Source organism: Equus asinus, chromosome 5 (genome assembly GCF_041296235.1).
Source record: "Equus asinus isolate D_3611 breed Donkey chromosome 5, EquAss-T2T_v2, whole genome shotgun sequence".
NCBI lineage: Eukaryota > Metazoa > Chordata > Mammalia > Perissodactyla > Equidae > Equus > Equus asinus.
Genome location: NC_091794.1, coordinates 105,561,906 through 105,586,658, shown reverse-complemented (window position 1 = coordinate 105,586,658; position 24,753 = coordinate 105,561,906). Strand labels below are relative to the sequence as shown.

General features: G+C 44.4%; 1 protein-coding gene across 7 annotated transcripts in view; it reads right to left on the bottom strand.

Moving 5' to 3' along the window:
- Positions 1 to 2,774: 2,774 nt before the first annotated feature.
- MTOR (mechanistic target of rapamycin kinase) overlaps positions 2,775 to 24,753 on the bottom strand; it is a 119,592-nt gene continuing 97,613 nt past the window's right edge. For all 7 annotated transcript variants that reach the window (XM_044769665.2, XM_070511090.1, XM_044769663.2 and 4 more), the window contains 21 exons: positions 23,541 to 23,658; positions 20,909 to 21,160; positions 20,130 to 20,230; positions 19,352 to 19,448; positions 18,972 to 19,070; positions 18,532 to 18,654; positions 18,170 to 18,352; positions 17,617 to 17,751; positions 17,222 to 17,396; positions 15,752 to 15,887; positions 14,973 to 15,120; positions 14,220 to 14,342; positions 12,954 to 13,036; positions 11,776 to 11,848; positions 11,146 to 11,220; positions 10,623 to 10,758; positions 10,026 to 10,091; positions 7,463 to 7,543; positions 7,105 to 7,185; positions 4,427 to 4,532; positions 2,775 to 3,742 (listed from right to left, as the gene is read on the bottom strand). In XM_044769665.2, coding sequence (XP_044625600.1) covers positions 3,727 to 3,742; positions 4,427 to 4,532; positions 7,105 to 7,185; positions 7,463 to 7,543; positions 10,026 to 10,091; positions 10,623 to 10,758; positions 11,146 to 11,220; positions 11,776 to 11,848; positions 12,954 to 13,036; positions 14,220 to 14,342; positions 14,973 to 15,120; positions 15,752 to 15,887; positions 17,222 to 17,396; positions 17,617 to 17,751; positions 18,170 to 18,352; positions 18,532 to 18,654; positions 18,972 to 19,070; positions 19,352 to 19,448; positions 20,130 to 20,230; positions 20,909 to 21,160; positions 23,541 to 23,658 — 2,407 coding nt within the window. In that variant the 3' untranslated portion in view covers positions 2,775 to 3,726. The remainder of the gene's footprint in view (positions 3,743 to 4,426; positions 4,533 to 7,104; positions 7,186 to 7,462; positions 7,544 to 10,025; positions 10,092 to 10,622; positions 10,759 to 11,145; positions 11,221 to 11,775; positions 11,849 to 12,953; positions 13,037 to 14,219; positions 14,343 to 14,972; positions 15,121 to 15,751; positions 15,888 to 17,221; positions 17,397 to 17,616; positions 17,752 to 18,169; positions 18,353 to 18,531; positions 18,655 to 18,971; positions 19,071 to 19,351; positions 19,449 to 20,129; positions 20,231 to 20,908; positions 21,161 to 23,540; positions 23,659 to 24,753) is intronic.

Sequence of the window (24,753 nt, the reverse complement as noted above, 5' to 3'; positions counted from 1 at the left end):
ACCGATCTTTTCCCTCGATGCTGGTTCATTCCTAACAGCCTACACGTATGGTGGCATCTCTCCCAATTAAAAAGACAAAACAAAGACAACACGACCCCACGCCTCCTCCCAGCCACTGTCACATTTCTCTTGCCTTTTTTTTTTTCTTTTTGAGGAAGATCAGCCCTGAGCTAACATCTGCAGCCAATCCTCCTTTTTTTTGCTGAGGAAGACTGGCCCTGAGCTAACATCCGTGCCCATCTTCCTCCACTTTACATGCGGGATGCCTACCACAGCATGGCTGCCAAGTGGTGTCATGTCCGCACCCGGGATCTGAACCAGCAAACCCTGGGTCACCAAAGCGAAACGTGCTCACTTAACTGCTGCGCCACTGGGCCAGCCCCTGAAACCACTCTTAAGGCACAGCGGGAACTCAAACATTTGTTACACGAATGCCTGGAAGAGCTCTTGTTATGAACGAGGCACTGTATTATCAGGCAGCTCATGGATGGATTCTGGGAAGCTCAGTCGGGTGTATCGTCTGTTCTAAGTTCGGGGTAGCACACCCTTAATACAATTCATTTGGCTTAGTAAGTGTTCAATGAATGTTAGCTGTTGCCGTTATTCAGAATATTCTATTAACAGGATACTTTTCACTTTTCCCCCCTATTTGTGTACCTCAAGTACGTAGGTACCCTGGCAGAACAAAGGCCCAGCCTTGTTCCTTTTAACAACTGATATTTTTGAGCACTTATTTCATATGGTTCAACCTGATACCACATGTGAGGCTGTGCTGAGTGCTTCACACGGGTTATTGTCTCATCCTCAGAACAGCCTTCTGTGGTAGGTCATACCATCATCCACACTTTCAGAGGAGGAAACAAGCATAGAGAGGTTAAGCAACTTGTCCAAAGTCACACAGGGAGTATGAGGTGGGGTTGAGATTTGAAACTAGGTAATCTGACACTACAGCCTTGACTCTTCCAAACTACCTTACATGCCTTCCAGAGTTTTAAGTCCCAGCCTGTGGCACCCTATGAATGCAAGGATGCTGAGAAAGCCACTCTTTGCCACATCCCTCCCTTCATGTGAAACCATCTGGATTGATAGGTTAATTAGACTGTCTTCAAAGGTCTTTGTTATCTCCTCACCTGCCTGTGGTGATTCATCTCAACAAAGTCAGAAGGGTTTGTTTAGATATAGTTTAAAACCCATTTGAGGGGTTAAGTTCATGCGCTCTGCTTCCGTGGCCCAGGGTTTCGCTGGTTCGGATCCTGGGCACAGACTTAGCACCACTCATCAGGCCATGCTTAGGCGGCATCCCACATGCTGCAACTAGAAGGACCCACAACTAAAATATACAACTGTGTACTGGGGGGCTTTGGAGAGACGAAGGAAAAAAACCCCAACCCATTGGATTCACCAAAGATCTTAATCCCAGTGACTCTCCTGTCCTAAGGTACGTCTTTCCTACTGATGGCCACCATTTCCGTGAGTCCATTCATTCCTATGCCCTTCATCTTTCATGAATGGTAAGTAACATCACTGTGGTCCTTGATAATTATTTTGCGTAGAACCAAGAAAATTATGATCACATTTTCTGTAGCAAAAGTCAATACATGGTTTAGGATGGTTTATGGAAAATTTAAGACAGGTATGAGACTTTCTAGCTGTGAGGGTTAAAACTGTTCTTAGTATCACTACTGAGATTTAAATCCATCTTTGTTTTTAATAGAAGAGTCCTCCAACAAACCTCCATGGAGCACCATTGTGGGCTAGGTCTTCTGGCGGATTTTGGGGATACAAAGTCACATAAGATATGCTTCCTGGCCTTGTAATTCTCATGCTCCCCCTAATACAAGTCTTTTGAACAGCTCTTATAATGATACAGTATTTCTCACTACATAGCTGTGGCCCAAAGGAATTTAGAAAAAAAAAATATACTTGAACAACTAAAACCGATATTCTTTGGAAGAACTTTTCTTTAGGCACACTCTCTCTTTAGAGGAATCTATACATAGGAGTGGTCGGCTCCATTTAATGTTCTCTCCTCTCTGTTACTGCAACAGCCTCTTTACTAGGGCTTGTGACTTCTCGTTTTCTTTCCACTTGTTTGACACCAGTTGGCTCTTAAAAACACTACTCAGATTCTACTTCTGTTTTAAAATTTCACATGGTCCCCTATTGTCCACAGCATCAGCTTCAAGCTCCTTGCTGTTTGAAACAAGGCCAGTCTGGCCTCACTCGACTGTTTAGCCTCCTTTTAGTTCCTATTATTCCTTTTATTCCCTACTGACTGCTGAGCCAGACATGCTGAACAGTGAGGTCCAACTGTGCGAAACGGCCATTTTATATATTAACAATGATCGAGTACCTGCAATCTAATATGGTTCAAGCTAACACTTGCCATTCCTGCATGATATTGTGCTTTTATATCTCTATTCTGAACGTCCTCACTTGCTTCATCTGACAAGTTCCCACTCCTCCTTTAAGATCCATGGCCAATGTCCCCCTTCCCACCAGGTGTTCCCGGCACCCCAGTGAATTAGTGCCCCACTTGAGGTGCACACCCTGGGCGTGGCTCTTCTCACCGCTTAGCTTGGTGGAGTTGTTGGTCCTTTCCTACGTGAGGCCGCCTCCGCCTTGTCTGGCCTGTGAACACCCCGAAGAAAGGGACCACAACACATAGATCCTGCATCCTGTGTAGTCCCTAGTATTAACTGCTTAATGAATGTTGAATGTTGAAGGAATAACTGCTTCATGAATAATCATGAGTAAAAAGCCACTCATATACATGTTTTTAAAATTCTGATGTCATTTATTGGCACAAAAATTACTCAGATACAACATGGTGTCTAGACATGGCTACACTTTATACTTTGTGCATTCAGTTTAGTGTGTCTTTTGCTCATGATACCCAACGTGTACTAGGCCTTTCCTCTCTGTGTTCAGCACCTCCATGACAACATTCCTGTTTTCCAAGCCCTTGCTCTAAACATAGAGCACCCAGATCTCCCTGAAAACACCCAGGAATCGTGCTGGGGAAGGCCAGCGTGGCCACCCTACTGCACCACAGTCCCCTCTGTACATCTACTTGGCTGAGCTGCCCAGCATCTGAAGGAGCTCCTTTCCTAGCAGTTCGGGTCTTGGATTGAAGTATGTAAGTCGCAGCATCGTGGGTGAGGCAGAAGACAGACCTTTTCCACCCATTTTGGCCCATCTTGCAAATGTTGTTGCTGTCCACGGACCGGTGAGGTAATGGGATGGGCGAAAATGATGCAGTTGGCTTCTCTCGCTTCCTTACAGTCCAGAATCCTAATACATGTCCTCCACGACCTGAGGCTTCTTGACTGCGCTGAGTTGGCTTTATCCTTGTTGAGAGGAACGACTAGGCCATTCTTCTGTCAGCAAATGCTTAGGATGAGTTCTCTGGTGAGTTAAGTCAAAACCCGTATTTCTAAAGTTATGGATCTTCTGTTCCCCAAAATCAATGGCTTGATTAATGTAGTATTACTGTGTTTACTGTCCTGGGAACCAAATCAAGCCTTGTGTTTCTGACAATATATTCTTCAACAGCAGCTAGAAAGTTGGTTCAAACCAACTTTTAATATACAGTAGTTCTTTTCATTTACATTTCAAAATATTTAACAAAGTCGAACTTTTTGACCAAGGTTTCAGTTTAGTGGAAGCACACACCAAAGTACAAAAGCCTCAAGAGAAATGCTGTGGGCACGTCTGGGCCTCCAGTTACCAGAAAGGACACCTAAAAAGACAGAGAGAAAAGGAATATTTTAATAATTTGGGCTTCTTCAAAGCGTTACACAGATACATTGAAAATGGGAAGACCAAGGTCTGACAACCCCCGGGACATTCCCTGAGATCTCCCACAACTAATTGTGTAGGACACACTCATCACCGCCAGTCAAGGGCTGACGCCTGTTCAGTCCCAGAAGGACACTTCTCCATCGCCGTCTCTCTCAAGTTTCTACCTTCAGGCGTGCCTCGGGCAATTAATCAAAGCAGACCCCAGAGTGGTCTCTGAGGTTACAATCCCAAATCATAAATTTGTCTTTTCATCTCCCTCTCTCCGTCACTGCTCTGGCTTCTTTTCCTTTGCCCTTCCTGTATCTCTGAATTGACAGCAGAAATCCAAAAAGACTCCCCCTCCCCCCCCAAATAAGGGGGCCTCATCTACTCTTCTAAACCATTTTTTAATGTAATTTTAATTTATTTTGGTGTTTGCCTTCCAAATATGCATCGATATTTCTCAGTTTTCTCCTTTTTAGAACAATGAGCACACACAGTGAACACAAACTTTTAAAGAGATTTGAAACTACGATTATCCTTTAAGGATACCCTCCCAAATCTTTTTTTGTGACTCTGAGTCTAGGGCACAGGGTGGGGTCCTGACTTATTTTAGCAAAGATATTCTGACATGCCCACTCACCAGCCGATGTAGCACTGGCAGAGGTTTTCATGGGATGTTGCTTGTTTGATGAGCAGCTCAACTTGTGTTGGGACATCCAAAGTTTCATCATGAGAGAAGTCCCGACCTGGGACAGGAGGAATAAAATATTTAATCTGCACCTGGTTATCAGCTCCCTCCTTGCCCCAGTTTGGCTTAACTGTCTAAGCAGCTGAAATCAGTTTATCCTCATCCATGAGTATGAAGGCTATATGACGGGTGGATTTTAAAGTCACCTCCATGTGACTTGACTAAACACCAGTCTCCTTCTCCTAATACAGACTTGGTTCAAGGAGAGGCAAGTCCTGTAGTCTACTGAGGTCAAGAATGGTAAAGATGTGGCCAATGGTTTATGAAGATTCCTTCTTCCATCCCATAATCATCCTTGAATCAGGCAAGTGGATGAGAAACGCTGTTCTGTTTTAATCCTACTAGCCTCCATTTTTAGCCTTTCCTCCTACAGGGCAGCTTGCTTCCATTGTAAATTCACACTCTCCAACTTCAAGCCAGCACTCAGCACTGCCTGGCTGCCTTACGATGCTTCTTTGGCAATGTGGCTTTCCATCTTTACAAGGACAGTTTCAAGTCTTCTACCCTCCCCAAATGTCCAAATCTCTACTCTGGCTTCTCACCCTCAGCAGATGTCCTCATCTCCTCCCTTACAAGTTAATTAATTCACTAAGCACATAGTTTTGGATCCCTGACATGTCAGACAGTGTTGGAGGTGCTGGATCTGTTCAACATGAGCTCCCTCTTCATGGCTCCCATTACCCTGGGGAGCTGTGGCTCCCGTTTAAGGCTAAGTTCACCTGCGCTTTGGCTCCCATCACCCCGATTTCTTAGGAGCTTACAGTATCAATTATCCTTCCTCTCACTCAGGTCTTCAAACTCTCCCTCTCAACTGCCCTCTTCTTACTGTTTTGTAAACATCTTCCTCTCTCCCACCGAAGGAAAAAAAAGCCTCTCATCTAACCACTTCTCCAGCTACGTCCTCTCTCCTCTCCGCACAGCCAAACTTCTTAAGAGTTTTGAGGGGCCGGCCCCATGGTCGAGTGGTTAAGTTCGCGTGCTCTGCTTTGGCGGCCCAGGGTTTCAACAGTTCGGATCCTGGGCGCAGACATGGCACTGCTTATCAGGCCACGCTGAGGCGATGTCCCACATGTCACTACTAGAAGGACCCACAACTAAGAATATACAACTATGTACCAGGGGGCTTTGGGGAGAAAAAGGAAAAATAAAATAAAATTAAAAAAAAAGAGTTTTGAAACTTGTCTCTGTTTCCTCACTTCACATTCTCTTCAACTGTTTTAGTCTGGCTGCCAGGCTCAGTGCAGCTCTAGAAGGTCACCAATGGCTTGGAGCCATCCTTGATCCCTTGTGTCCCATCACCAATCCTTTTAATTTGACCTCCTAAAGATCTGTTGAATCCATCTCCACTGCCACCACCCTAGTCTAATCACTGTCTAGCCTGGATGACTGTGCCAGCTGCGTTTTCCCCTTTAACCCATTCTTTAGCACAGCCAGAGCAGGCAGTATTTCACAATACCAGCCCATCCAGACCCTCCTCCTCCTTCCCCACTCCACTTAAAACCCTTCAGTGGTTTCCCTTTGCCCTTAGGATACAGGATGTAGATCCTGTATGATCTGGCCCTGGCCCACTCTGAGTCAAAACATTCTGCATTGTGCTCCTCTCATCTTGCTGCTCCTCTTATTTTGCTTTTTTTGGGGCAGTCAGGCTGGCCTGCTTTCAGACCATTTTTCTTGCCCTACTCCCTTCCACCACAGGGCCCTTGTATAAGCTGTTCCTTTTATCTAGAACAATCTGCCCCTAATTAACTCCTCTTTCAGATGTTAGCTCACAGGTTGGTTGCTTAAGGAAGATTTTCCTGAACTACTGAACTTAAATTCCCTATTATCATAGCCCCGAGTCCCTCTCTTCCACTTAATACAGTGTTTCCCTTTAGATTCTGAGCCCCACAGGGCAGGGATTCTGTTTTTACCAACACTGTTTCTTCAGCTTCTAGCACTTGAAGGTCCTCAATAAATAAATATACCTTGACTACAAAACTTAGGCCCTAATGCTAAGCACTTGGCATCCCATGTCTCATTTGAGCCTCACCACCTTCTGAGGGAGGTGTTCTCATCACCTTCCAGATGAAGAGACAGCGCCCAGGGGTTCCACAGGAGGTGGTGGAACTGGGGTCTTTGGCTTCCCTGACTCCCACCCGTCATGTCACACCATCTAGCCAATGTGACATGTCTCCTTTCCAAAAGTAGGCATTTCTTCCCTTCCACACGCTCCAATCCCTAACAGTCACCAAAGTACAGACAGGCAATGAGTCAGAGGGGTCAGACTTGCTCTAATATCACGCCATGATGATAAAAAAAATTTTCCTGATTTTGGCTGACTTTGGACCCAAGAGAATTTTACTTACCTTTGTTAAAAAGAGACTAACAACATTACTTAAAGTAAGTTCATTGGTCATTAGAAAGAGAATCAGAGAGAGTCCTTAACTGATGGCCTCAGAGACACTCCAGTTAGCTGCAGAGCCAAAGTTTCGGCACCAGCACCACCGGAAATAGGGCTGACCACCCACTCAAGGAAAGGAAAGTCTCTCAGATTTTATGTTCCTTTTAAGTAAACACATATACACACTCACCAGTGAGTTTATCTCGAACCCTGTTAATAATTTGAATAGCTTTCTTATTTAGGGCCTCTGGTTTCACCAAACCGTCTCCAACTGGAATACACAAAAGTATCAATAACAGTAAGATTGGATCATCACAACAGGTTCAATGGATGCTTTTGTGTTTCTCAAATATTCACTTTTGTAAGTGTTGAGCAATTCTTCCTTTGTGGCTATCTTTGTCCTCAGAATATAATGAGAAATTCACGAACCTTTTCTGCTCAAAGGGGGTTTTGTTGCTTCATCTTACTGACCCCTCTCCTGGTGCAACCCAGCTGCTATTTGCTTAATGAGCTGGTCATTGGTGCAATTCCTCAGAGGTTGGACTTACTGAAAGAATGAATAGATTCTGGCACTGTGGTCCCCGTTTTCTTATGGGCTGGTTCCCCAAGTTCCACACCATCCAAAATTTCTAGAAGGAGAAAAATCAATTAGCAGAAAATTCAAAAATGCCAAGAAGCCACTGTTTGAAGGTATTAGCTCTAATTCTTCACATACCATACTCCCTGTAGCACTTGCCCACCTATCTCAAAGGGGAAAGGAGAGGGGAAGCATTACGCTACTCTTTATTTATTTAAAAGTTTTTAAATCTGCAAAGCATGAATTTTCAAACAAACAACATGTCCTGACATAGAGAATAGGAAGATGAGTCCAAGACCTGGTGACAAAACTTGTTTGGTTTGACAAAAACTGATAATCATATAAAGGAAACTAGCTTTCAGTGGGTCACACACATGAATCAAGTCTTATTCCTCAGAGAAATTTATACATGAATTATGGGCACAGAAAGTCCTCAGGCTTTAGGGTCACCCTCCACTGACTGTGGCCTTCAGGAGAGAACAGTCTAGAATCAGAATTATGAAGTTATTTATACATTGCCCTTGTACTCCACAGGCCTTCAAAATGAAGCTAGTGATGATAATACTTTTATTAATGACCCCCTTGAACTTAACTTTTTTTTTTAAATGGCAGAATCTTTTATTTATTTATTTATTTTTAGGAAGATTAGCCCAGAGCTAATATCTACAGCCAATCCTCCTCTTTTTTGCTGAGGAAGACTGGCCCTGAGCTAACATCCGTGCCCATCTTCCTCTATTTTATATGTGGGACACCTACCACAGCATGGTTTGACAAGCAGTGTCATGTCCGCACCCGGGATCTGAACCGGTGAACCCTGGGCCACCGAAGTGGAATGTGCGCACTTAACCGCTGCGCCACTGGGCTGGCCCCTGAACTTAACTTTTAAGTCACATAAAAGCAACCAGGTCCTCCACCATCTGGTGCCACGAGAACTGGCTGTCCTGATTCCCCTCTGCATGCCATAGGCAGCATACAGGAGTCACCCAATAATATATAAAGGAGGTGAACCCTGAGAGTTAAACCAGTTCATCTCACACTTTGGATGAGACCAGTTGTCTGCACAAGGTACCCCAGACACTGTGGGTGATTCGGGCATCATTCACAAATCCTGTTATGGTGTCCAAGGTAGAGTCCACACGTGTTCCTAGATGACACTATAACCCAGGACCCCAATTTCCTGCCCAGAACACCCTCTTCCTTTCTACCTATCCAGATTCCATCCATCCAATAAGGCTCAGCTTACATTCCACCAACCCAAGAGCTGCTCCTTTAACTAGTGCAATTCAGAGTGATGCCTCCATTCTCTAAGTCTCAAAGCCTTTTTATTCCAAACCAAACTGTGGCACTCGACTACACAGTGAAATGTACTGTTCTCTTATCATTTCATATATATTTTGGTTAATTCTATAATGTGATTCTGTGCTTCTTCAGGGCAATCTCTGTATGTCACATTCTTTTTTTTTTTTTGAGGAAGACTAGCCCTGAGCTAACATCTGCCAATTCTCCTCTTTTTGCTGAGGAAGACTGGCCCTGAGCTAACATCCGTGCCCATCTTCTTCTACTTTATATGTGGGATGCCTACCACAGCATGGCTTGCCAAGCGGTGCCATGTCCGCACCTAGGATTCGAACCGGCGAACCCCGGGCCACCAAAGTGGAATGTACACACTTAACTGCTGCGCCACTGGGCCAGCCCCTGTCACATTCTTTTTGCACCCCTAAACATTATTCGGCTTATTAGCTAAGTAACCAGTTGCAAATGTTCCATAAATGTTTGTAGAGAACATTTACTTTTTTACACCCCAACAGTATTTCCCAAAGAGTGAACCGTGTATGCCATTGTTAGATGTTATGAGGGAAAAAGGGGCAGGCTGGCATAGGGAGACAAGGGGAAGGCTAAACAGCTTGACTCTAAGACCTCTGAGAGCCTTCCACACTGGGTCTTGGAGGGGCATTATCTTCCTGGGACCCTGTTCTGTGGACCACACCCTTGGAAACAATGTTTTATGTGGTCTTCTGGCTCCTCAGGCAGCAATATGAGTGCATTTCTGCAGCTTCTATCTTCCCACTTCTGAGCTATTAAGAATGCTTTAGGATCAAGGTAATACAGCTAATAATTATCACAATCTAGACACCACTAAAGGGTATGCTAAATACTGGCTAATATTTCAGACATATTTTTATATGTGTTTTTACAGATAGATTAAGATCAGATAGTTTCATCCAATTTCTGAGCTGTACGTACCCACTCCATCCTGAGAGGCAATAAAAAAAAAGCATGTTAGGTGCTAGGTGCTCGGTAAATATTTCTAGACCAAGTTTTGAATAAATGCCTATTAGGTAATATTTTAGCAGTGACAGAATCTCTGCCAATCACTGTTTAGAGCCTCTAGAAAAACACGTTCACTTCCTTCATGTTCAGCACCCGTTTCTACTGTAAGTCATGCTTCCTGATGGCAATCACGAAGCTCACCCTGTTCCAGAAACACTGCACAAAAGGGGACAGAACCTCCAATCTCCCATGGATGTACCCACCTACTGACTGGCCAGCAGAGTAGGAATCTGTCCTCGTTCGGGACCGCTTGTTGCCTTTGGTATTTGCTAGGCAAACAAATAAAGGGAGGATTAAAAGTGCTTCAAACTTTGACTTGAAGAAACTTGGTTGACATGATATTTTCTTACAGTCATAAAAATATAATTTTTTCAAAAGCTATAACCCCTAAGCGAGAACCAAAACCATATTAGTCAGGAGTAAGTGGGCGGATGTGAGCGTGGGTATCCAATCCTGAGGGACACACTGAGGGACACACTGTATCACTGAGTTGGACTTAGACAATGTAAACCAGATAACATAACCCCAAAACCAAAAATCAGTAAGGTACTTAATTTATCCTGAAAAATATTTTAATTAATATCTAAATCAATGACTGGAGTTTTCTGTTCTAGTTAATAAAAATACTTGAAATTCATTTCCAGCCACCAGAGCCTCTTTGTGAAAATGTAATGCAAGAGCTCAGTAATGTATCTCAGGCTCCAGGCTTGAAGACTGATAGGTTAGTGAAACGTAGTGTGTCAGATATTCCTAATTTGGGAGTGTGCTGACTCCAGCGCCCGATACTTGCTAATACTCACTGTCCATCAGCCTCCAGTTCAGCAAGGGGTCATAGACAAAGGCTTCCAGCACGGCCATGACACTGTCCTTGTGTTCCCGAAGCACTTCCATCACTGTGTGGCACGTGATTCTGTAGTTGCCATCCAGACCGGTAACCTGCAGAAGGGCCAGAGCCACTCACCACAGAAATCACTGACACTGGCATCTTAAGGCCTAGCGACCAAAAGCAAGTCAGGAGCTTCTGTCACCCTCACTTAGGAAGCAGGTACAGGCCATTACTGATGTATCAGGCTGAGAATGTCTTCAGAGCAAGGGGTCAGGTCAGGACTGTGATTCATATGAAATAAGGTCTGGTGTGAAGAATGGTTAAGACTATCAAAGATTGATCATTTCTAACACAATGGAAAATACCAGGAAATGACTACAGAAATAACTCAGGCGTTTTGGGGAACTGATGAGATCTAACAAGCAAGTCTGTCTTCAGAGAGGGTCATAACTGTATTGGCCCCGTACCAAAGCAGCTTGTTCCCAATATCCACTCACCTCCATAGCATTGGTCAACATTCTTGTTAGTCTAAAAGGAATCTTCTCTGGGAATTTCTCTCTGGTCATAGCAACCTATAGGGTAATAAAGGGAAAAAACCCAAGTCCACTGGTTAGATAGTTTTCTTCAGCTAAAGCCAGGCGAAGGTGAGTGGTTTTCCTTTGCATCACTAGCACCGATTTCAATTAGAGCACAGAAATGAAGTAGCTTGAGTTTAGTGAGGGGACTTGTCATAGAGATTTCAAAGATAACTAAAAAAATAAAAGAGAGAGGAAAAAAAAGAGAGGGAGAGAGAGAAAAGGGAGAGAAGAAGAAGAAAAAAGAAAAAGGCAAATGTGCATGATGCCCAGGCCTTTAAGCAGTAGGGGGTGTGGAGGATGAGGATTCTGCCACTCAAAGAGCGTGTGTGAACAGTGGCCCTTGCCCCAAGGAGGGTTAGAGTCCAACTATACTGAGTACCAAACAGCCTGGATTTCATTTCTTAGCTTGACTTTCTATTGCCTTGATAGGAGAGGCAGAGGTGAGGATAATGCATTTTGGGCTTAAATTTGCCTAAATGGTCAGAGGAGGGTGAAAAGTGGTCATCTGGGAAGGCGAGCTTTACGTGGTATTTTGGAACATGCGTTCACCTCAAAGCAGTCCCCAAAGTCAATGTGCAGGATCTTCCCACTCAGCCGGTCCAGCATTAGGTTGGATGGGTGTCTTTGAGAAATAGAAGAGAGACCAGGGAGGGGTCAAGAGAGCAGCACTGATGAATAAATCAACACGTATATGATACTCTAGGTCATGGGTTGGCAAACTACAGCCCTCAGGCCAAATCCAGTGCCCCCCCAGCTTTTGTAAATAAAGTTTTTACTGGAACACAGCCATGCTCACTTGTCTGTGTATTGTTTCAGGCTGCTTGTGTGCTACAACAGCAGAGATGAGTAGTTGTGACAGATCATATGGCCAGCAAAGCCTAAAGTATTTATTATCTGGCCCTTTACAGAAAAGTTTGCCGACCCCTGCTCTAGGCCTAAAATGAGGATTTATCTGTGTGAATCATAAGTTGCCCCCTGATACCATGATAATTTGCTTTCCCAAGGTCTTTGTTCACAAGATAAATCATTTCTGGCAGTGCTGGCATCTCAGAGTGACAAGGCTCTATCATTACTACTCAGCACCTACCACAGGGCCTCGTCTCCCTGAGCCCCTGGGCCAACCAGGCAGGATCATTTGGCTTTTGTTAGCAGGCATTCTGCTAGTTTTTTAAAAAAAAATTTATTATTTTTGTGGGATAAAATTATTTTTACTCTCAAAGAATTGCATGAGACACGATCTCAGGAGAAAAAGAGTAGAGAACTAGTTTTTAAAAACGTTCTAGTGAGTCAATATCTGAATATTTCTAAACTACTTTTTCAGTCAGTACATTTGGGTGAAATTTATTATGCAGAAATATCAGGAGGATCTACTTTGGTTGGTTTCAATTACAGAAATAGAATTATTTATCTTAGCATAGTGATGATTGATAAATGTTTATTGAATCAATAAAATCGATCAGATTTAATATGGTTTTTAATATATTAAACCAACCTATGGAGAAAGTAGTACCCTTGAACTATGGTTTTTCTTCTCTTTAGTTTGATGTGTTGTTCTGTTGGCATGGATAATAAATAGGGGACTAAGGCTGATGCCGCAAAAGAGGCCTAAAGTACAAAATACAAATATTTACCAAATGCTCATAAATCTTACTGAAAAACAAAATGAAACCATTCAAGAAAACTACAACGGAGAAAGAAGACTAAAGAAACAAATTAAATTCACTCACCTATCTCCCAGGCCCAAAATATACCCAACCATGGACATGACTGCTAAGGAGCGGGTATAATTGGTTCTTCGGTCAAACCACACCTAGAACACAGGCACACATGTAAACCAAGGCTCTGGAAACTTTAACTAGTTTCAACATAATTATACTCCAATCAGTTGTTTTCTTATATTCCATCAATAACCAGTTGGAACGTACAAGGGAATGAAGATCTCATTTACCATTACAACAATAATAATCTATGCTCAGAATAAACTTAATTAGAGATGTACAGACCTTAGATGAATAAAAAAATTAAACTTTGCCTAGGATTATAAAGACCTGAGTAAATGAAAACATCCACTTAAGGAAATTCACTTAAGATTGTAAAGATGTAATATCCTCCTGTATCATTTGATACAGTTAATATAATTCTAATAAAAATTCAGTGGAATTTTTTTGCGGGGGGGGGTGGACTTGACAAAATGATCACAAAATTTATCTGGAAGAAAAAAAATGAAAATAGCCAACGAGAAGAGACTTGTATTAATAGTATGGTACTTGAGGAGCAGTAGGCAGAAAGATCAATGAAACAGAATAGAAGCCCCAGAAGGAAATCCAAGGACATAGCGGAATTCAGTGTAGAATAAAACCAGACTCTCTTACACAGTGGGGAAAAGAATGGACTGTTTGATAAATACTATGGTTTTGGGTAACCATCTTAAAAAAAGAAAATTTAAATCCTAATCAAATTCAAAACTGGGTTAAGGATTTAAATGTAAAAACAAATCTTATAATTAGTACAGGAAAATATATGTAAAAAGATATGTAATCTTGAGGTGAAGAGGGCCTTTCTAAATACAAAGCCAAAGGTAGAAACTTCAAAGAAAAGGATTAGAAATCTGTTAACTTCTAACTTTTAAAAATGTCTATATATCAAAAACAAAGCAAAACAAAAATGGCAAACCAAGAAACATACCATTAACAAAATAAAAAAAAAAACAGGAAATTTATAACATATATGAAAACGATTTAATATCCTTAATATATAAAGACCTCAAATATTCTCATAAGCAATGGGAGAAACATTAAACTACTAAATCTATATCTGCTAAATTGCATGGCTCACTCATTTAATTTTTGTTATAAAAGACTGCACATAACCAACAGCTAATCACAATAAAGACGAATCCACCAGGTGTGCACGAGCAAACGGGAAAGCCATTCCTGACAGGACTGGGTGTGCCGAAGGGCAGAGGTGTGCATTAAGAGGCGAATGTGCCATACCTCGGAGCTGGGGCTTTTCAGCCACAGCAGCTTGGCCAGGTCGTCCCCGGCTGTGTTATTGACAGCATGCTCAAACACCTCGACCTTCTGCATCAGGGTCAGGTGATCGTAGTCTGGAGCCATCTGCATCAGGACACAACCATTCTGAGAGAGCAGCCCAAAACAATCAGCTTAAACCCAGGAAGAAATAAGGCTCTGGGTCCAGACAGAGCTGGGTTCTAATACGACCACCTTGGCCAAAAGGAGAAGAAAACAAGAACGTTGCAAAAGGAAAAACAGAGTGGCTACTCTAACCTGATTTCCACAGGAACTGCCAGGGCCTAAGGGTAAAACATTAGGCCTCACCTCAGGACCAGCCTACTGGCGTGAATGAGGGTTTAAGGTTTTGGGTAGCAAGCAATTCTCTTTCTTATTACTTACACATTGACTAACCATTATTTTTCCATATGGTCAGTGCTCTGCATACCTCTGGCTTTTGGAAGATATTACGTTGTCTGATAAATAACACTGTCCAGTCTCACCTAGGATGATGAAAACCTAATTTCTATGCTTTAGGGTCCTGTTTCTTGGAGAAGGTTATCCGCTTTAGGACTCACTTCATTGAACCTGCTTCAATAGCTAATTTCTTCAAATAGAATTTTCAGTGATGCACATATATAGAAGAAGGAGAAAGTAGCTTTGTAGAGATTCCCCGACTTGTGAGTTTTGCCTCTAAGACATTAGAGGGTTGGGTTTGGCAGCCTCAACACATACCCGCAACATGATGCGATGCTCAATGTTGAGAAGGATCTTCTTTTTCTCCCTGTAGTCCCGGATGAGAGCATGCAGAGTGTCACAGTGGGGGACCCAGCCGATGAGGCCCGAGTTAGTTGATAACGGGATGACAGCATATCTCTGGATGCTGGCACCCACAGGAAAGCATGGTTATTGTATGGTAAACAGAGTACACCTTTGACCTGCTCATTACACATGCAAACTAGTTTTAATGAATTCCCCCGCACAGGGCTATCGTGAGGTGTGTAACGAGGGACCTTTTGTGAAGGATAAAGCATCAGGTAAAGTCAGGGCACTGATGGAATGAAAGCAACATCAGTCCTCTCAACCTCCTTAAGAAACTCATTGCTTTGGGGGAGTAATCCAGTGATTATTTCTAAGCCTAAAATAATCTCTCAGCTTAATATTAATGTTCTTAACAGAAAGAGAAGAGAGTACTGAGGATAGGAAAGGTTTGACTAGGCTGTAATCCCATGAGGGGCAAAACACATCAAATTTGCAGACTCTCCAGTCTAATGGTCACCAACTGTCCCATTGTGGATCCTCTGGAGGTTGTTAAAAGCATTTCAAGTCCATGAGAGTACCCTAAAAATATGGAGAATTTTTCTCCTTGTTTGACGCCTTGGCTATTGATGACTTCCTGTTGGGTACATAATTTTATAACTTATTTTGTAAACGTACACGACTACATGGGAGAGATGTAAGAAAAAACTAGAAGACTTCTCAAATCATTGCTGTTATCATGGCATCCTGAATACCTGAGGTTTTTCCGAAGAGATGTTGGGTCATTGGCCAAAAGAGTGTTAACCAGGCCAAAGAGCTGCATCACTCGTTCGTCCTGTCGTAGATCTTCATGGCCCTTCAGGAGGAAAACAAACTCATGCCCGTTGCTGCCTGTAAGGAATGGTGGGAGCAATTGGTGTGGGTCAGAGGGTCTCACACCTGTTAGTTGGCAGACCACCACTGTATTCACAAGATCTTGCAGACTGCATATACCTTCCCTGTCACACTTTCCTTACAAACAGAAAAAAACACTCCCCCTTGAATTGATGAAAGAATGGTACTGCTTTTGATGGTCCCCCAATGAGATGCTGTTCAAGTGAAAAACAAATAAAATGAAAAAAAGGTCTGTCTTTAAGGACCAGGAATGGTTCTGCACAGAGATGGTCATTCTATAGGTTCCCCTCCCCATCTCATTCTCTGCCCTTCTCTTTCCTGGGAAGCCTGACCCCTAGAGACCGTATCACCTAGGCTCCCAGTTGGGCCTGGCCAATGGGGGCACTGGCAGGAGGTCAGAGGGTGGGAAGAGGGGGAAGTCAGGGCCTTTGCCCCTGACAAACAGCCAGGCTACAGTTCTAGGAGTAACTGTGTCCCTCTACCTAGGCTACAGCACTGATGGATAGCCTCTCCAGGTTACAAGCCCCTGATGGGCTCCCTGCCCTGGCAGGTCTGGAGGGTGGGGGTGAGTAATAGCTTCTCACTGCTGGCTCTCTTAACCCTGCTCACACCTTTGCAAACCATTCCTTCATTAAAATCTCTTTAATTAAGTGCAGCTGAGAACCTGACTAACCCACGTTTTAGAAGATGCCAGCCCAAGGACAGACAATCACCTATGGACCACAATTAATTGGTGCTGGTGAATAATCACTGCATTTAAAAAAAATGAGCCATTATTAAAGGCGAGAGCACTTAAAGTGCCACCAGAGGACTCAGGCCTCCTGAAACTATCCTAGATAGGTAACAAACCTCACTGCAAGAATTCACTTCTCCTTAAGTTTGTTCATTTTACACAATCATTTCCCACAAAGAGAGGCTGTGATGATAAAAAAGAACAATCAAGAGCCCAGAAGCCCCTCCTTCAATGTAGCCTGTCAGCCTTCACACCTGCGTCCAGATGCCTCCTTGTTGGCCACATCAGTTCCCCAACAGCTGCCTACCACTAGTTCCCCCTGCTGCGTGCCTTTACAATTCTCTTCCGCTTGTTCTTGTGCAGGATTGTTAGGCTTCAATTAAACAAGCACAATTCTACGAATAAACTAGGAGTACCAAGGAGGATGTAACAAGGAGAAATCCACTTGTCCTCTATTCCTTTCTTGATAAACACGGGAGAGATGGAGCATATAAAAGATTTGCAGTGTGAATAGCAAGCAGTAACTTCAGAGTAGGGGAGGGGGTTCACCCAGGGTAGGAGGGAGACATAGGTGGTAGAAGTGCACAATGGTCCTTACCCATAAGTGTCAACTTCCGGGGCCTCTGCTTGGATGTGATGACTTGCAAAGACGGTGCTATGGACTGAATGCGAATGATCGGCTGGTTGGGGTCATAGGTTCCTGGCACAGCCAATTCGAGGTCCCGGCACATTAGAAGTTTTGGGGAAACATATTGCAGCTCTAAGGATGTGAGCTGTGAATAATTACCACAGGGTTTAGTTTTCTGCTTCCAGGGAGGAATTTAAATGCATTCTAAGTGTTTTTCAATGGATCGCTAATAGCAATGACTTGTCCTAAAGTCCACACATAGAAGTGAAACCAGGTACTTGGGCATGAGAGTTAGAACGGTCACAGATAGTACAACAGAAAGGACGATAATGACAGTCAACCCCGCTACAACCTGAAGATCCTACCTGAGGCAGCTGCTTTGAGATTCGTCTGAACACATGATAATAGAGGTCCCAGGCTTGAGTGAGATCCTTGACATTCCCTGATTTCATATACTTCCTGCACCACTCTTGGGCCTCCATTAAATCTCGACCATACGCCTGAGAGGGAAAGGAGGGGAAATATGCAAATTGTCAAGGTGTCGACTAAGCCTCAGGGCTAAATCCCCTGAGCATGCAGAGCCCCTCAGGAGCACACTATGGCTAGAAGGCATCTGCACGGATTGCTTAGCAAGGGAAGCTTTGCAGCTCCCCAGTCCTGAAGCTCCCAATCCTAGGATGGACTGTTAAGTAAAGTAAGGTTAGAGGAGAGATGAAATGACCTTAGGAGGAGACTTGTGGTTTTCCAGTTAAAATTTTGGGAATGTTCTTGTAAGTTAAAGACAATTAAATTTCTAGTGTTTTTATATCCTGTGATCTCCACCAGAGTACATTTTATTCAAGTCAGTAGAAAGGCTAGAGGGAAAGGAGTCTGATAAAGGTTTTGGGTCACGTCATTTCATGCTTTTTTATCTGATACCTGGTTAAAGGATGTTTCCTTCAGAGTCTGGGGTCCCCGTTCCATCATAGCATGCAGGGGCTCCAGCACCTCAAACATGCCTTTCACATTCCTCTCCCCAAAGTACAAACGCGACGCTTCCTCCAGGCCTTCATGCCACATCTCATGCCAGAGGATGGCCACTCGGATCAGCTCCTCACTCACCTGGATCAAAGAGGGGAAGGAGAGAAGCACCAAGGATAAGCTAAACTCAGAAAGGCCTGGCCTGGAGAAATAGGAGGTACTCTTTCTGGCAGCCAGAAGGACTATGCAGCACTGTCGTGAGGAAGAAAAAACAATCTCACTCAAGACCTCTGGCTAGGTGACCAGGGCCAGTGACTCACCATCATGGCCTGCTGGACCAGGGTGTTACTGTGCTCACACATGTTCTTCAGAATCTTGTTGGCTGCGTTGTGACGGGCTGTGGTGGTGGACTTAGAAGCCACAGTCAAGGGGTAGATGAGGGCCTGAGGCAAATACAGAAGCAACATTTGCAAACAGATGTGTGAAAGGAGCCTGACTAACTTTAAGGTGGATGTGAAAATAAATGGTAAGTATGCTACTGATACTCATTTGAGGCTACCCAATCTCGGGGGAAGCTCTTTGTTTTCAGGAAGACCCCTGGGCCACTGGGACTGCCACTGGGCAGACCCTTCCAGGGGCAGGACAGGATCCGTGGCTCCCAGTTCCTGCACTTGTGTCTCTAGAGCAGCTTTAGGAAAGGCTGAGCACCAAATCAGAAGGTCAGTTATTAGATGAGAAACTGCCCAGGGTCTCCACATACCTGGGGGTGGTACCGACCAATGTCTGTGAGAAGCTGGTGAATGAGACGTCCCACCAAGGGCCTGGGTGTATCAATTCTTGCAATGAGCTGAGGTATAACCTAGCATACAAAAAGATACAGTAAGCAACATATGAGACAAGCAAACAACTCCAGTTGTTCTTCTGGGCAACAACCAGGTCTTACAACTTGTTTTGGTAGATGCTGTTAGGCTCTGAAATGGTTAATTCCCTTTAGTTCTCTAAAAGAAACTAGAGAAAATATGAAGTCTTGACCTTGGGACCGATTCGTACTTCCTTACCTTACAATGCATGCTGCCTTGCTACACTGAACACTGATTCCAAGAGGAGACAGAGGAGGAAGGAGATCTGACCCACCCTTACCTGTAACCAAGTGTCAATCTGGATCGCTTTCACCCCTTCCACTAAGGCTTCATTTACATCTGGCCAGTGGCCATAATCAAACCATAAGGTGAGGACTCTGGAAAAGAAAAATGAAAAAGTCACAGAAAATTTAGTTTCCCAGCATTTGTCTATTTGTTTTTCATCTTTAAGACTCTTGAGTAGAACTGGCAGGGCCTCAAATCAGTGGCTCTCCAATGTTTGGTATTGGGACCACTTGGGAGTGAGTGGGTGGTGATGGCCAGCAGTACTTGACGAATATGAGGAGAGGGTCATCCCAAGTGAATGATTATTTCATTCCAGATAATGTAGAGGACCACAGTATTAGCTCAGAAATCTAAGATGAACCCAAGGATAATCCTTGCACACACAGAGACACCTGTAGAACAGTGGTAACAGGGTAAACCTGGGACTTAGCTGGCCAAAGATCCCAAAAAAGGAGGAAGCCACCCTTATCACCTGTGGCCTCTGGACTGGCTGGTCTATGCCATTCAAGCCTCTCAGAGTTGCTTCTAAAAGATGAAGGGATTTCAGTAATACTGCAAGAAGCAGATGGGCTTCTTCCTCCCTACATAACAAACCACACGTGGAGAGTCCTCAGGCCACTTCTCCTTAATCTTTGCAAATGTCACCCACACAGGTGGGGCCTGCTTGGCTGTTCCTCTTGGCTGTACTCATCAGCTGGGGGGAAGGCAAAGAGGACTGGATGTGTAACTTCTGTGTGCTGCCTACCCAGGGGTTCTACCACCTTTCCTGATACCTGAGCGTATCCTGGAGGTTGTTGCCTCGTGACAGCGAGATAGAACGGAAGAAGCCCTGGACAGCAGGGACAGTGTACATCAAGAGGGTTTTGGACAAATCCTGTTGGAACACACATGTGTTAATGACACTCTTGCCTTAGCTTTCTCATCTGTAAAACACGCATAATAGGATACTAACAGTACCTACCTCAAAGAGTGGTTAGGAGGATTAAATCAGTTAATGCATGAAAAGTCTTTGGATTAGCGCCTAGCACATGGTGAACACTCAGTAAATGGCAATTGTCTCATAACTGTTATTATCTTGGGCTAACAGTGGCAGGAGGAGGTGGGGCTGAAGCTCTGAACATGCTGATCTCTGGGCCTGGCAATTGCCCCCGTGAAGTCTAAACTGACAGCTCAAGGGCAGGGGTTGGGAGGGAAGAGGGAGGAGAAAAGGCAGAGGATGGGTCCCGCCAGGCTCTGTCCTCCGAGTGGACCTGCAGATGTGCATGGCCACACAAACACACAGGTGCAGGGCCTTAGGAGAATAAGCTCATTCTTGTGGGAAGCGTGACAAGGAACTCATTCTTCAGCTTAGGGCTATGTCAGCTCCCTAAACACAAATATATGCACAAAAGCACTGTCTCAAACAACGCGGGACAGCAAATAAACCACATTTTCTAGCTTGATCTGGCAATTCAGAGTGAAGCTCAGGTTCCTTTGAGCTTAACAACCACTCCATTCCTCAGAATGCCTGGTGACTGGGTCAGTCCTCAGTGGAGGAGGAAGGAAATGGTACCTCAGTGACCTTCTTCTGCAGAGGAGATGGGGTAGGGCTGTTCTCGGTGCTCTCGGCCTCGCTCTCACTGTTGCTGCCCTCAGTGCTGGTGGCAGTGGCGGTGGCAGTGGCTGCTGTGGTGGCAGCAGTGGCCGCATTGGTGATGTTGGCCCCACTGGTGTGACGCAGCTTCTTCTTCTCATCACGGGCTTGGTTCTGATGTTTGTAGTGTAGCACAGCTTCGAAGTTCATCACTGCCCATGCATGCCAGGCCTGGGTGGGGCAAGAGTGGAAGACAGACAACGTGGCTGTGAACAAGAGCAGTGGGAGGAGGCTCAGGCATCAGGGGCTCAGAGGAGCGTGAGGCCAAAGGTGAGGAAGAGTGCTGACAGCCCTTTCCTCTCAGTGGTCAGTAGAGCAAAACTCCACTTCCACAAAACACTAGGGAATGGGCATTTTACTGAAGTCAACAGGATTCATGCATTTTGTGGCAAGCTTACTGTATCAGGGGCTGCAGTGAATGCTGTGGGGGAGGGGCACAAGAGGAGCAAGCTATGGTTCTTGCCTCAGGGACCTTCTAATCTAATAGGGGAGCTCACTCACAAACCTAAAGACTGGCAGATTGTGAGCAGGGCAGTAGGACACAGACAGTGGGAATACCAGGATGGGGATGGGGAACACTTCACAGAGAGGAGAGATTTGGGGGTAGGTCTTGAAGAGCAGGTTTTGATGGGCAAGGAGGGGACAAGAGAGGGCAGCAGTGAGGACTTCCTGGTAGGGGAAGAACAAGGAGAAAGATGCAAGTTGGGCAAGCATAGGGCGGTTCATAGGAAACAAACGAATCTGATTGAAGCTTAGGGTACATGCAGGAGAGCACTGACGGGGAAGACTAGCAAAATGGCAGGGTCAGATTATGAGGGGGCTGGCATAGTAGGCAAAGGAGGTCCCATTTCATTCTGTAGGAAATAGAGCTTTACTGGGTTTTGAAGATTCCTTTGGCAGCAGTGTATAAACCAGATTACTCAAGAGAGCAGAGGTCCAGAGGAGTGAAGGTAAAGTCTTAACTAGGTTATATGACAGTGGGAAGGAATGCATCAAGAGCACAGCAGCACTACGGAGGGTGAATCTCGGTCATCGTCTAGCCCTCACACCTGGCCCATGGCCTGTCAGAGAGCTAGCGCCCAATGACTATTTGCTGGAAGAAGCCTTCGGTTCTTATTTGGATAAAGGAGGAACTATTCACACCTCTGAGGTTTTGAGCTGCAGCGACGCTATGGCATCACTGGTAGAGACAGCATGAGGCAGAGTTTGATTTGGGGTCCTATAAATTTGCAGTGATAGTAGGACATTAAATAATCCACTCATAGTTGGAATTTCTGGATAATCAGGAAATTCCTTTGCATCCCTTGCTCAAAACCTTTCTTTAACATAAATGTGTCCCTTTCCCCACCTAAGCCTTAGGGTAGATTGATCAGAACTGACCTTTATTTGATGAGTAAGAATTCTACAATGACCCAGGTTCGGTTTTCACATACCTTCATTTCTTTAAAAAAAATACTTCCTGTCTATCTGCCATATGCTAGGCAGAGCTGAGGGACATGGTAAACAAGACAGAAACAGCCCCTGCACGCACACAGGACTATACCATTGACGGTAGAAAACAACATAAACCCAAAAGGACTCACACTAGGAAAAAATTAAAACTGAAATTCCTGGTACCAGTTTTTTTTTCTTATGATTTGTTTCTTTCCTAAAAGTTGAATGAAGAAAAGTAATCTGGTTAGGAGACAGTTCTAATTAGCAAGGTTCCAGCTAATCAAGGGTTTACTGGATTTATTTTTCCAGCCTCGGACCAAAGCTATCCTATAGAGAATCATTATTGTTGCTCTCATGAAATGGGCATTTTTCAGATCAGAATGAAGCATGCTTAAACCAGGATAAGATTTTTATTGTAGATGCTTCTGTGGTCTTTAGATGCAAGTTTGTTCCCAGAGGGATTAATTCACAAAGTATTTGGAAGTTAAGGAGATAATGGAAAGAAATCAATGACACTGCTATACCAAGCAACTATTACCAAGAGGCCCCTCAGAAAAGACATAAAAAAATGAGAATGTGTGCTCTCACCAAAGATGTATACTTCTAAGGATCACTCCTCTACCAGTCAATCACATCTTTTATACATTTTCTAATTCTGTTTATCTTCTTGAAAAATTTCCTCTGACATAACAGGATGTTACCCAGAGCTTTCCAATAAAAACAGAGAAAGTTAAGTTCTTAGATGAGGAGCAGGCAGGGATGGAAATCAGAAAGACGCTGGGAAGGAACAGATGACCCAAGGGAAGATAAAATTCCAGAGATTAACCATATGTCCAGATGCTCCTAGGAAAATAAGCAGCTAAGAGTCTATAAGACAACAGCATTCCTCAGTGCCACACACATAACAATGGTGTAATAAATTACTTCTGCGATAAAAGAATCTATCAATCTTTCGGTATCAGTTAAACTTGTAAGGAGCCTCTGACAGACTAGCTCCTTGCACTCAAAGAAGCAAATTCACAGGATCCGACCAGTGCCACCAGGGCTTTGCTATGAACCACAACTGCGCAGGAGCGCCCCGCCAGGCTGCAGACACCTGCCGCCGTCTCTGCGTTACCTTGTACCAGCTGCGGTCGTGCTCCGTGGCGGCGCTGTAGTACTGCAGGACTTTGGGGATGGTGCTCTCGTTGATGCCCTGTAGGTTCAGCTGCCACTCCCCGAGTTTCAGGAAACACCTGAAAACAGAGAAGCAAGCCCCCATGTGGCTTCCTTCCCAAACAGCCCTCCCAAGGAGAATGATGAATCATTAGGAGAGCACGGAAGCCTTTCTGATGTTAATGCTTGCCCTCAGGAAGCAACGTGATGGAACTACTAGAATTCTCAATCACATGGAAGGAAAGATACGGGCTTTTGGGATAAATTTTTACAGTATTCTCTCTTCTCCTTGATCTTTGTCTTTCAATGCTAGCAGAAACCAGGTACCTGGTCCTGGGAGGTCTGTATGGACCTATCTATCCCAAATCCAATTTTTGTGGGTGAGAGCTGAGAGAGTAATTTTTCTTGTTGACTGCTATATGGCTTCTCCCTTACTTTTCCCTTCTTCTCCATTCGTTATAATGGCAATGTTAATAGCTATCACTTACTGATTGCTGCTCTATTCCAAGTACTGCTCTGAATGCTTGACATTGTATTCTTTCTATTAATCCTCAAACCAGTTCATAGCACCCTCAGAAATAGGGACTCTCACTATCCCCCCACCCTTTTTTTTGGTGAGGAAGATTGGCCCTGAGCTAACATCTGTTGCTAATCTTCCTCTTTTTGCTTGAGGAAGATTGTCGCTGAGCTAACATCTGTGCCAATCTTCCTCTACTTTGTATATGGGATGCCGCCACAGCATGGCTTGATGAGCAGTGTGTAGGTCCGCACTCAGGATCCGAACCTGCAGACCCTGGGCCACTGAAGTGGACTGGGTGAACTTAGCCATTACGCCACCAGGCCGGTTCCCCAACTATTCCCTTTTTATCTGATGAGGAAACTGAGTCACTGAGAGGTTAAGTAACTTATCTAAAGTCACACATCAATTAGCAGTACATCTGGCATTTGAAAACTCTAAAGCCAGACACCAGGAGGAGAACAGCTCATGGGTGCTCTTGGGCTGCTGAATCCTGGGAAAAGAAGTGGCAGAGACTTTGGAGTGGCACGGTTTGATGGCTGCCTGGGATCCCTACAGGAAGGGTGAGAGAGCTATAAGCCACTGGCTGCCCAAGGAACCTTGACCATTCCCCTTGCTGCAGAGGTTGCTGCCATGGCAGGGATAGAATGTGACTGGC